The following is a 12,395-nucleotide window of genomic DNA, read 5'->3' on the forward strand; positions in this document are numbered from 1 at the left end:
TCTGGCTCTACGAGCGTTAAAATATGTAGTTTATCGAACATGAGCCCAATGAGACTAGCCAAATGCTGTTTTATAAATGGGTGAAATCCGGGAATGTGGGTCACTTTTTAAGAGGTTCCCGGGACTAATTGTGACCCCAATGCGACACTGTGAGCAGCAATAGGGAAAATTACCAGAACTCGGAGACTCCCAGCACACAAGACATGCAATACAATTCTGTACTAGGGCGGCCTCAGGGTAAGTAGACTTCTGAGCACCTTGACCTCACTGATAAAACCAAATAAATAAGCAGGGAACCGCGACACCGAACTCTTTTGATACAACACTTTAAGCAGGAGCATGAAAAGTAGTATTTGAAGCGCCAGCGAGAACAAGCAAGACAACTACCATAAAATGAAGGGCACCAGAAACAACACGAAATTTTCCTGTACAAAAGCTACAGCAAGCAGAGCAGAACAGCTCACACCTTACAAGCTTCAAATTGTACTTCATGGAGTCCAAAGTATATGTGTGCTGCAGAGAGCAAAATCCCAGGACTGGGGCACAATTTCTGCTTTATTTTGTGAGCTCTTCTCTAAGTGGTGTATTATACAAATGTCCTGTGTAAGCAGGGAATTAGTTCAATTAAAACAGTGAATGTTGTCAGGCATTGTTTTTCTATTTCTTTGGTTAATTGGAAAAAAACATTTTCGGGTATGTTCCAGGATCCCGCACATGGACAGAGAGTTTCTACACTTTATTAATAACAGAGAGAACCCAATGGCACCGAAAAGAACACGTCTCATCAAATTACATTTCCAACAGTGCAGTGTACTTTAGAGTTGGAACTCTTTACAACAAAAGAGGACATGGTTCAACAGTTTTGAATAACATGCACTGTAGAATATTGGACGTAATCGTTTCCTCCCAGTATTGCTGTACTCTCTACTCTAACCCAACAGTCTCAAGTACGGCATCACACGTTCTCATAAAACACTTTTCTTTGGAAAACACGTGGAAAATAAAAATATAAATAATTTCCACTAATCAAGAGTGCACACATTATACTGTAGGGGCCCGGAACCAATATTTAAACAGGCCAGTGACTTACCTGGTTTCATACTTTTCTTGGGGGAACCTGTAGAGAGTAAATAACACGTTTAAAAGTGATACTGCATATTTCAAACAAAATATATCCTTCTGCAAACAGTTTCTTAAATGCAACACAAATCCTATCCCTTGGCCAGAAGGCTGTCTGAGCCCCGTTTAATAAACTTTCATGGCCTAGGATGCAATGGATTTAAAGCAACAAACAATGCGTTACTTACCTCCAGTAAGGCTATTTCTGGTGGATACTCTAACTGAAGATTCGTTACTTAGCTGATTACGAGTCTGACGATCCGAGGACCACCAGGTTCGTGGTGATGGTGGTCTCCCCACCACCCGATTATAAGTTGAGAGGTGGGATAGAAACAGCCTGCCGCAGCTGCCAGGGAACCACCATTCCCCGGCGGTGTTGCAGCAGTTTAGGGCATCAATATGCTTGGTGCCACTGACACGGTCCCGCCAAGCATATTAGGAGTTTCCTCTCTGCCATGGTTTTCCTGGCGGTTGCTCCTACATGAAAACCCTGGCACAGAGGAAACAAAGAGGGTCCTACAGAGTCCACTGTGCCACTGCGCCCTGTGGATGCACACAGGGAGGCACAATATGTACTCCCCTGTGTGCATTCACACCAGTTCCTGCACAGCATGGACATTTCAGTCCATGGCCTGCAGGAATTTTTGGGGATATTTCCATTCCGTTGTCTGTTTTTAGAGCACAGCTGTGGGAATGCCATAAAAAAGCCACCAGACAGGAGGAAACTTTTAATCTGGCAGGCGGACTCACCATGGGTTGATGGTGCGGCGGCAGTGCAGACCAGGCGTCGCACCGCCAAACTTGTAATCGGGCCCTTAGCGATTCCTCACCTTGTGAATCTCCCTACGCACTAAACTGGATCATGAAACTCATGCAATAGCAACAGGTGGAGCCATTGGCCTATGTTGCAACTTCAACCCACGTCCGAACATGGCAAGACAGAGCCGCATAAAAGTGCCATTGCAGCAAGTAGACATCGGGTAAATCATAATTTCTTTACATGCCAAAGCTATGAAAAATAGCAGACAAGTTTAATGGTAGATGGCTGTCTGCTAAGTCTAACAAAGACCCTTATTAAATCCTGAAAATCTGTGCGGTATAAAGGGGAGGCGGGAGGGTGGTGAGGAATTTTCAGGTAGAGTTACCTTGAAGGTAACTAACTTAATCTGCTGGATACTTCTAACAGTAGATTTCCCCATTTGCGAATCAGAGTCAGAGCAATGCCCCTTCCTAGGAGGTAGGTCTAAAGAGTGGATTTTACAAGGGCTCTAGAGAAAAGAGAGGAGAATAATCCCTTCCCTAAGGAATTGTGAATCAATGCAGTAGTGTGGGTAATAGTGTGGGGCAATGCTTACATGGCTGCTTGTCAGATGTGTTATTCTGGAATGCCCTGATCTAAGGCAGTAGTTGTGGCATATGCCCTAGGGAAAGAAGCTATAAGGCACTCAAGAGGATCCCTTTTGGCCAAGGAGCAGCATTGCTTAAAGCAGAGGATAATTCATCAGGAGAAAGTTTGATTCTGGACTGCATTTCCATTTTTGGCACCAACAAACTTAACAAACACCTGATTATCTTCACTAGAGTTTCCAACAGGTCGATTGACCTAGTAACTCGCAGCCTGTATTAGTATATCTCTTGCATAACAACCTGTCAGCTGGTTTGATATGCAGCTTCTGTTTTGCTAAGCAAGCACTTTAAAAGATTGTGCAGATCATTTTGTGATGCTAGGGAGGATCAGAGTGCAGGATTTTCTCTTCTGTAAATATTTGTTTTGTTTTTCTTTCCCAGCTTCTTTCTTTTTTAGGTCTCGCCTGATCCAGAGCATGCGCTGTCTGGCCGAGACATTTAGTAGCTGCTTTTAAAAGGGCTACCAAAGCGGCAACCAGCTTACTGTCACGACACAAGCGCGGGCGCTGCTGCACGTGCATCCCTAGCGTGGTTTAGCGTGTCATTGTGATCGCGATCACTTTCGCTTTTAGAGTGATCGCGATTGCAGTGACTTTCGCTTTCACGGCTGTACGGCGTTACTTTTACTGCCACGTGGTCAATTCTTGGTATGATAACACAGGGTGCACAGTCTGTCGAGGAGATAATGCATGGTAACAATGTTGCAGCTTACTTACCCGCGTCTATCAATCTCAAAGGTAATGTAGAAATAGAAAAAGGGCAAATGTATTTGCTTGGATCTGGATGCAGGAAGTCAACATACCATTCCATCATAAAATGGGTTATTTCGTGTGAGAACTGATACCTGCGTGCACCCAGAACACTACAAAATATCTTCAAAATTAAATTCTATTTGGAGAAAACAGTTTATATGTTTGTTATGTTAACAGATTTTACGATTCATTTAAACAAACATCCTCATATGGGTATTATAGACATTCTAGAAACATAAACGAGGAGCGTTACCTTTTAGTTTTCTTTGGCCACAATACCTTGTCATACAAAATTATTTAAGTCTCGGTCATCTACTCTCCATCGCTATCCTCGCAAACACCTTCTTCTCGCTCTAGCTTTGTACGTAGATCAAGCGCAGCGAGTTCAGTTATTGGCTAGTCAGTTAAATGACCGCATTCGATTATTGTCCTGGGAAGCTCAGCTGGCAATCTGTAAATGTTTTTGTTTGTTTGTTGTAGAGTGACAGGAGTTCGTTGTCCCACTCACAGGTACGTGCATCTGAGACTTGCATCAGGGTCAGATCATAATGTATCACTATTGTTTCTAGCGGAGGTATTGTATTTATGCACTCATAATCCAGAGTGAATGCATTACTATTTCACAGTAAACTACCCCACTCGGACGTTGGCTCTAAAACATTTTTATAAATAATATTCTTGGGGGTCCTTCCAAACTCATCTTGCAGGATAAAGGTGAAATAACCTGCACCTATTTCGGCTATTTTCAGAGCTATTTGTAGCCCCGCAATGAATCGGACTGTACTGGGATATGGAAAGAATTAAAGCTATACTGTGTCGGCTATGAACAACTGACTCATCTAGTAAATCTCCTTTCTTTCTTTCTTTCTTTCTTTCTTGCACCAACATATAATGAAAAATACAAGCACCAACATGTAATGAAAGAAACGAGTGATGATCCAGTGTCCCCTGAATGATTCATATTCATACCTCTTAGGTGCGTTTGATTGTATTCAACAAGTAAAGTTGGCATGGGCCTCTGCTGCATGTGGGGTTGTCAGAAAATTTCCAATCTTGTACCTTGTATATTGAATACGTTGTTTCCTGTTTTCTTGTTTACCGTGAACTATATAGCATATATCAGTATGCCCTCTATGTATAAACGTATTTTAATTTTGGTAGGAACTAAGATACTGCAGTTTTTACTGTTTCTCGGTACTCGACTCGCTTCCCCAATTTATTTGGGCGCTCGCCTTTCCAGGATTGATAACCATAGTGGCCGAATTGAAATTCCTGTGTAACCTGATAACTCATGTGAGTAGTTGATTCCATCATGGTTTCTTATTTCAGTTATGGTACAATTAGTTTGCTTTTCGCATTATATACCCAGAGTAAAATATCGCAATGCAGCAACAAACAGGCTAGAGTAAGACCCTTTTCGCAATTGGAGATAATGTGTGATAAGGTACAATTGTGTTTCAAGTTGCTAAGGGTGTTAAGAGTACTTTGTTTTTTATGTAAGCTGTACATCATCAAATGTAGACTTGTGTCAGTGTGCAAACTTGTCCTAAAATCCAACTCCTTGGACGTTCTAACAGCTAGGACAGGGAGTGGTGCAGTCCTGATATGGACTTTGGTGATCCCCAACTGGAGCCATCACTTCTGTCTAATCGATTAAGCTCAGTAGCAGGTGATAAACATTATTGTAAGGATGATAGGCAAACGGTTGTCATTTCAAAGCTTTATACCAATAATTATTAGGCAGTTTACATAGAACATTACATAGGTAAATTCAGCAGTGAAGGAAACAAATCATAAGTAAAGACAACTCAGTACAGTTCTAAATGAAAATTGACACAGATTTGCCACCCCAGGCACCTGACTCTTCTAACTCAGTTAATTTATGCATTATATTCATAATGTTAGTAATATAGCTGTCAGGCTGCTTACCTACGCACGGTACTTAGACACAGAACTCCAGAGCGTGAATGACCTTGCAAACTCCACCTTTCTTCATGAGGAATAAATCCAGTGCAAGGTGATTTTGCATAATGATATCTCTCATTGCAAGCATGTCTTTATTTTTCCATGTTAGAGTGCCTGAAATGTTAGTGTCAAGCCGGTCAACTAGGGTGGACACCTTTCTAATCTTTACATTGTTCAATGCCGCTCACATATATGGTATGAGCGTTTCAAAAATAACAATAAGGATCTGTTTACCACCCCTTATGTATTGCTCAAAAGGAAAGCATAACTCATTAGTATGATAAAGCCTGGAGAAAACTAATGCTGCATAATAACTACTTGTCCAATTGTGTGGTATTTGGAAATAAGCTGACTTAGCACATACATAATAGATCCCTTTTATGCTCACATCTCGGTTTGAAAAGCTTTTTCCCTTAACTAAATAGTTGTGTTCACATTTGCTCGATCCTAGCTTTTCGACTGTCTCATTTACCTCTGGGTGCCGTATGATGCATAGAGGTCCCCTGCTAGTGACCTCAGTGTTTAATCTAGGGAGAGGTTTTTTTAGAGTCTCTTCACCTTCCCCAATTATGTGTTCTGCACTGGTCTTCCTTTCTCCTCTTTCTTCGATCCTTACCCTCTCATTTAATTAGTCTATAAACACCCTCTTATCTTGGTTCATTTTCCCTCTTACATCATTCATGCTGAGGTGAGTGATACTTGTGTTAGTCATGGGAGTAAAGAATTTCATCATATATTCACGCTGATCCCTCGATCAAAATCTTTTGTAAGAGCTAGAAACATGTTTAGTAGCCCATAAATGAAGATTTTTATCACTGACAATTGGCATATCTTCTAATGGATCATCAAAGTTAGAATAAAACCGTTTGATAGAATCCTGATGATAGAAACGATTTAGGAAAACGGAAGAGGAGAAGGAGTATGACAAAGGTAAGTGAAAATATGCTGCTCCATAGGCTGCTGAAGCTGGAAGATAGGAGCAAACAAAGCAATCTTCCACTTCCATGACTTTCACATATTCAGCTAACATTTGATAATATACATTGTAAATATGCAAACACTCACGCTGTGGAATACGTTAGGTGGGGAAGGTCAAACTGCAGGTTCAAGAGTAGAGTTGATCGGAATATGAGGGATATCTCCACACAACAAATAGATATCCAACAGTCATGGAAACATAAATTGCTTCTGTCAGGCTTGTAAGCAACATTTTTCAGCATATTAACTTGAATCAGATCAAGGAAATCTCAGATACAAAGGTTACTCCTCTAGGTATTATACTATTGCCTCTACCCTATTTCTAAAGCTACAGGGATTTTTACTTTGTGTCAACTTGAGGCCTAAAGGAGCTATCATCATCTGACAGTTGCCCTAACTCTCTAACTGCCTCAGACACCTCAAACCTGGGGTGACTCAAGTAATTAGTGGATGTTGACTTTGCTTCTTCCTCTTCATGCCTAGACCTCTCAGTAGGGTATCCAGTTCCACGGTAAACAACTGCTATAACGCATGCCTTACAACGCATGCTTTTACCCCGCATGCCATTTCAACAAAATGGCTTGCTGTAGGGGTATAAGTTGTTGGATCTAATTCCAACACCTTCCCTACTGTTGCACAGACTTGAGTTGGAATTGTAAATTTACTATTCCAAACTTCAGCGCACCCCTAAAGCAAGTCTTTGTAAAAACTAGTTTTGTAACGTCATGCTGGGTAAAAGCATGCGTTGTAACGTCATACAACCCAGTTTCACAGATCAGCAACCTTTAAAGCTGTATTGGTGACTTAGATCACCTGGTAAGGCCCTCTCCAGCGCTCCTCAAAACAGGAATTGCAGACATGTTTGTTGATGTGGATCAAATCACCAGGGTTCAGGTCATGCCCTGGGGACCCTCAGACAGCTGGAATAGTGGTGTTGACCTGATGAGAGGCAGAAAACACCACATCAGAGAATCACTTACAGTGCTCAAGGACCAGGTCATCTGTGATATTCACAAGAGCAGCTGCAGGAACAGAAGGAATTTGAATAGCTCTCCCCATCAGCAACTCATGAGGTGACAATCCAGTTGTCTTACCAAAGGAAGGGCATTGGGTGTACTTCAGCAGTGTGGAGCCACAGGCTTTAGCCAGTTTAGTTTAACTTTGTGTGGCATGTTCAGCCTCTCTACAACCCCTGATGCCTCAGGTCTGTATCTACAGTAGAATCTCTGGTCAATCCCTAAAACTGTACACTGAAATTGCATTATCTCATGCTTGGAGTGAGTTTATTTATCCGATTCAAGATGAACTGGCACCCCGAATCGCGATATCAACTCCAGCAGCTGTAGTTTGGCGAATGTTAGGCTGTCAAATCTTCTGGTGGGATATGCCTCAACCCATCATGAGAACAGGCCCGCGAATTGGTTACATCAGAGCATCTCCACAAAGTTGATGGTTGAAGGGACCATCAGACTTTCTAATGTGGCTCATTGCTCATGGTCACTGCAACCCTCTTCCAAACATTCTGTTTTTGACAGGTAACACAGCGTTGACAAACATTTTCTGTCACTGATCTGAAATAAGGGTTATAACAATACAATCAGAAGATAGACACCATTCCATCTCTGCCCACATCGGTTGGACCATGCAAGCAGGAGGGAATCAGGAAGAAGCAGTTTTTCCTTGCTGCACACCCAAATGTCACCAGCATCCTTCATACATCCCATCCTTTCCCATTTGTCTTTCTCTCACTCTGGGGCAGCATGTTGCAGTTCTCTCAACTCACTGAACGTATGTACAGTATTCAGTAACATGTTGGATATAGTCTCTCCAAATAAGTTGAAGGTGTTGGACTGGAATGTGAAATCAGGAAATCTTGTCAGCATAACGGTTGCCTCTACCACTCATGTGTGCAGCACACTTTACCACAGTAATATCTTTTGACATTTGCAAAGCATCTAACAAATTTGAAATATACAGCCCATTCCAGATAGGGGTGCCGGCTGATGTAAAAAACATCCTTGATGCAACCACAACTGGCCGAAAGTGTGCACAATGCTAAACCCATACTGGTGGTCAGTGCAAATAGTGACTCGCTGCACTTTTGAGGTTCAGCAGGCTCTGGTAAGGGCAATCAGCGTAGCCACCTGTGCAGACTTTACATAGCACAAGTATGATATACAGCATTAGGTTCCTAAAAAAAAGTTTTGGGGCCAAGGGCAACACCTTTTCATGTTTATTTTGTCCTTGGGACAAGTAGACCCAACCCCATTCAGCACAAATCCTTTGGCTGCCAGTTTACAGTAACACATTTTTGATCAGAGAATGGCATTGTTTGCAGATACGGTAATATTTGGGTACATGTGTTAATGCTGTTTGAACTTATGTTTATGGTTCATTAATGCAATGCCTTTATTATTAGCGTGAGTACTTGTAATCTTGGACTGCATTACTGACTGTGATTCCAGTATAAACAAGCATTGGCATAGCCAATAGGTCTCGCCTTTGGGACCTTAAAAGTGTTAGCCATGCAACAGTTGATGTTGTTGTACCAAGGATATTGTGCTGCATAACTAAATACTTATAAGGTCCCAAAAGCGAGACCTATTGGTTATGCCAATGCTTGTTTCCTTTCTCTCCTTCTTTCCTTTCCGTTTCCTTTTTTTCTACCTTTTTACTGTCTTACTTTTCATTGATTCTTGATTTTTACTTGCTTTCTCTAATTTTTTTCATCCCATGTCTTTAATTCTCTACTCCTTTCCTTTATGTTCTTTCTTTCTGCTTCACCTTTCACTTTCTGTCTTTTCTTCTGTTTCTCTGCCTTTGTTCATATTTTCAGCTGTGTTGTCTTTCTTTTTTATTGTTGTGCTTTTCTTCCTTTCTTGGATCTGATTTTTTCTTTTTTTCTTCCTACCTATTTCTTTCTTTTTTCTGCTTTTTTCTTCTTTCAGCTCACTTTCTGCTTCCTATCATTTATGCTCCATTTCTTATTCTTTCCTCTGCTTTTTTTTCTTTTCCCATCTAATTTGTTTTATTTCTTCCTTTTATACATCTTAATTCCTTTCCCTTCTTTCCTAAATCCTTTCCTTCAACCCTTTCTTCTTTTCCTCCTTCCTTTCTACACTCCTCCCTTCCTTCTTTCCTTTCTCTTCCATATTCCCCTCAAACTTTCTGCCCTACTTCTTTTTCTTCCATCATTTCTATCTTTTTTTCTCTCCTTTTTCTTTATTTCACTCCTTTTCCCTTTTTATTTATCTTCTTTCTCCGTCTCTTTTTTGTGTGAATTTTTTTCTTTTAGTTCTCACCTTCCTTAGGCACACTTCCTTGGACATTTGTATACAGTCTGGTGGTAAATCTAAGTGTCCATTTTGTATGACTTCAAGACCCACGCCGCCAAATTCAAAGATTTTAAATGGAGATGAAATACTTTCCCTCCCACCATTGTGGTTGAATGGCAGTTTCTTGTGAGATTCAAAGTTCTGGAAATCACAATTGCTTGGCCAAACCAGAGTTATCAGGATCATGGTCAAGTGGGTTTGTTAGAATTGACGTTTTCAGTGCAGTAGATGAAAAGCATATAGAAATGTCTTCCTTCCTGCTTTTTAAATAGTACATGGTGTTTGTATTGTCCATCTGTACTACAACCGTTTGTGTATGCGGTTGGGTGGAAAGGCCTATGAGATACATGACCTGCTTTTAGCTCGAGGAAGTGGGCAAACACAGATCATGTGTATACATCATGACATAGACCTGCCTCATGGGCTGCCATCGCTTGGAACAGGGAGGAGCGTCCAACGTGCTACCCTCACAGTGTTAAAGACTCCCGCCTTTGCCCGGGGATAAACAGCACAAGTGTGGTGGTGACAACATACCGTGTAGTGATCAGTAGAAATGAACAGGCCCCATTTTATCTCTTTACCTGGGGTGAGGCCTACAGGCTCACTGACTTAAAGTTCTGCTGCTATGAGGTTAACTCACACTTTGCTATATCTGTTTGGACATTAGTGCTGCACAGTACGTGTGTGCTATATGCATCTGCTGGATGTATGGGTGCCTGGGAATAGTACAATACATGGAAGATTCTGGGTTTCATTTTGCAGGGCCAAGGGTTTACCGGATGAACATTAGAAGGTCCTCCCATTCAGATTTGTATGTTGTTGTATTCCTGTGAGCTTTGTGGGACACACTGGAGAAAGGGAGAGTCAGGCTCTTCAGTATACTTCAAGGGAACTCTTTGATTTAGAGAGGCTACTGAGAAGGGGCTGGCCAACTCTCGGGAAGGAGATAGGGGCTCAAAAGAGAATAATGAAGAGCAGGGATGAGGCCCTGCGCTTGTTTTGGAAAGATATATCACTGTGGCTGACATCAAGGTGTGACCATCCAGTCACTCACATTGACTGTGTTGTGAGGCTATCAGATTTACAGACGCTTTTGCTGTAACAGACTGCTTTCTGAAGGAAGGGCAGGGCAGAGGAGAATGCACTTCTAAGGGAAGCAGGTTCCCAACATAAACTTCAAAGAATCAGACTCTAAATCATATATTATTTCTGAATATGGACTCTGGGAACGAGAGCTTGTGGCCCCCAAAATTGTCAGCAGTAAAGCAGCCAGTCAGACTGTGCGAGGAGTAGAAGCTCTGGAAACATCTGTCTGTGACCAGGACTGGGGGTCAAGGCCTGCAAGTTTCACAGCTGAGTAAGGGGATATCACTATGGGAATCCAAGAACATCTGTCGCTTAAGCCTGGAGCACCATTGCATGCCTGTCCTGTCTAGTATGCGCAGTGAGAGCATTAGAGGAAGGTTGGTCTAGAGGGGGAGCCAGGAAATTGGATCCATGTAGTGAGGTGCAAGAAGATGGATGCTGCACCAATCGGGTTGTTTCCCGTAAGCCTGTATGCCCGGTGGGGCCACCAAGAAGATTGCTGCAGTGCCAAGCAGGCCATTGCCTGTGTGCAGTATGAGGATGGAGACCTTGTCCACCGGGGGGACAAGGCACCAAAACGAGGCAAGAAGCGGGGTTTGATTGAGGTTGTCTCAGGGAGGAGGCCACCATGGTGACCTGTGTTGCCCCAAACCCTGACGGAGGACCTGCACCAGAACCCTGCCCAAGGATTGGTAGAATCCAAAGAAACGTACAAGCATCAGGCCAGTACCAAGAACCCCCTGGTCGCAGCCTCCACAGGACCATGTATAAGGAAGTAGAGCACACTCAACCGCTCCCTCTTCTGGGTGACGAGAGAGCAACTTACTGGAGGCAGTCCGTGCAGTTTCAGTACCAGTGAAGGGAGTATGCTTGGAGACTTCAATTGAACAAATTACTTACCTTCGGTAACAATATATCTGTAAGAAACATTAGTTAGTTATAGATTCCTTACCTTAGAATTGCCCCCAGACGTCAGACTGGATCTGGAAAGTTTTTCGTCAGCAGTACCTCTGCGCGTCGGAAGGTGTTGTTGGTCGGTTCCGTGTTCGTCGTTGGCGTTGTGTTGCTGGGATGACATTGATGCAGCTACTTAGACGCCGCCCCCACGCGCTGACATCAGTTCTACACACGACTTTCCGTGCCAGAAAGACAGAGCCATGCAAGACTCTGACCACTGGTGCACAAAACTAGGGCCGTGAAAGGATAACCGTAACCTTAGAAATCAGTTCACAGAACGGGGATGATGGGCGGGGCAGTAAGGAATTTATAACTAACTAATGTTTCTTACAGATATACAGTTACCAAAGGTAAGTAACTTGTTCATCTGAAAGAAACACGTTAGTTATAGATTCCTTACCTTAGAATAGATACCCCAACAATACCAACCCCCAGGTGTGTCTGAAAAACCAAGATCACACCAGAAAGTCCTGGAGAACAGAACGGTCAAAAAAGCCATTTCTCCTGACTTGACTGTTAAGACAGTAGTGCTTCGTAAAAGTGCACCGAAGCCCACGTAGCTGCCTGACAGATGCCATGCAGAGGAACGCCTTGTTCCAGAGCAGTGGTTGCCGCGTCGCCCTTGTGGAATGGGCACGCAGCCCCACTGGAGACTCCTTCTTTGCCAAAGAATAGCAGGCTTTGCTAAACAAAATGACCCATCTGGAGATAGTTCGTTTGTGTACGGTCTAACCTTTCTTGGTGCCCACGTACCCAACAAAGAGCTGGTGCGATCCAAATAAAAGGAAAGCACACG

General features: G+C 42.7%; 1 protein-coding gene across 1 annotated transcript in view; it reads right to left on the reverse strand.

Annotated features, from left to right (window-relative positions):
- Window positions 1-12,395, reverse strand: part of LOC144828412 (uncharacterized) — a 2,343,931-nt gene that overhangs the window by 1,358,478 nt on the left and 973,058 nt on the right. Inside the window, exon 11 of the mRNA XM_078686536.1 lies at window positions 1,091-1,117. Coding sequence (XP_078542662.1) covers window positions 1,091-1,100 — 10 coding nt within the window. The 5' untranslated portion in view covers window positions 1,101-1,117. The remainder of the gene's footprint in view (window positions 1-1,090; window positions 1,118-12,395) is intronic.

Source organism: Lissotriton helveticus, chromosome 4_1 (genome assembly GCF_964261635.1).
Source record: "Lissotriton helveticus chromosome 4_1, aLisHel1.1, whole genome shotgun sequence".
Classification (NCBI taxonomy): Eukaryota; Metazoa; Chordata; class Amphibia; order Caudata; family Salamandridae; genus Lissotriton; species Lissotriton helveticus.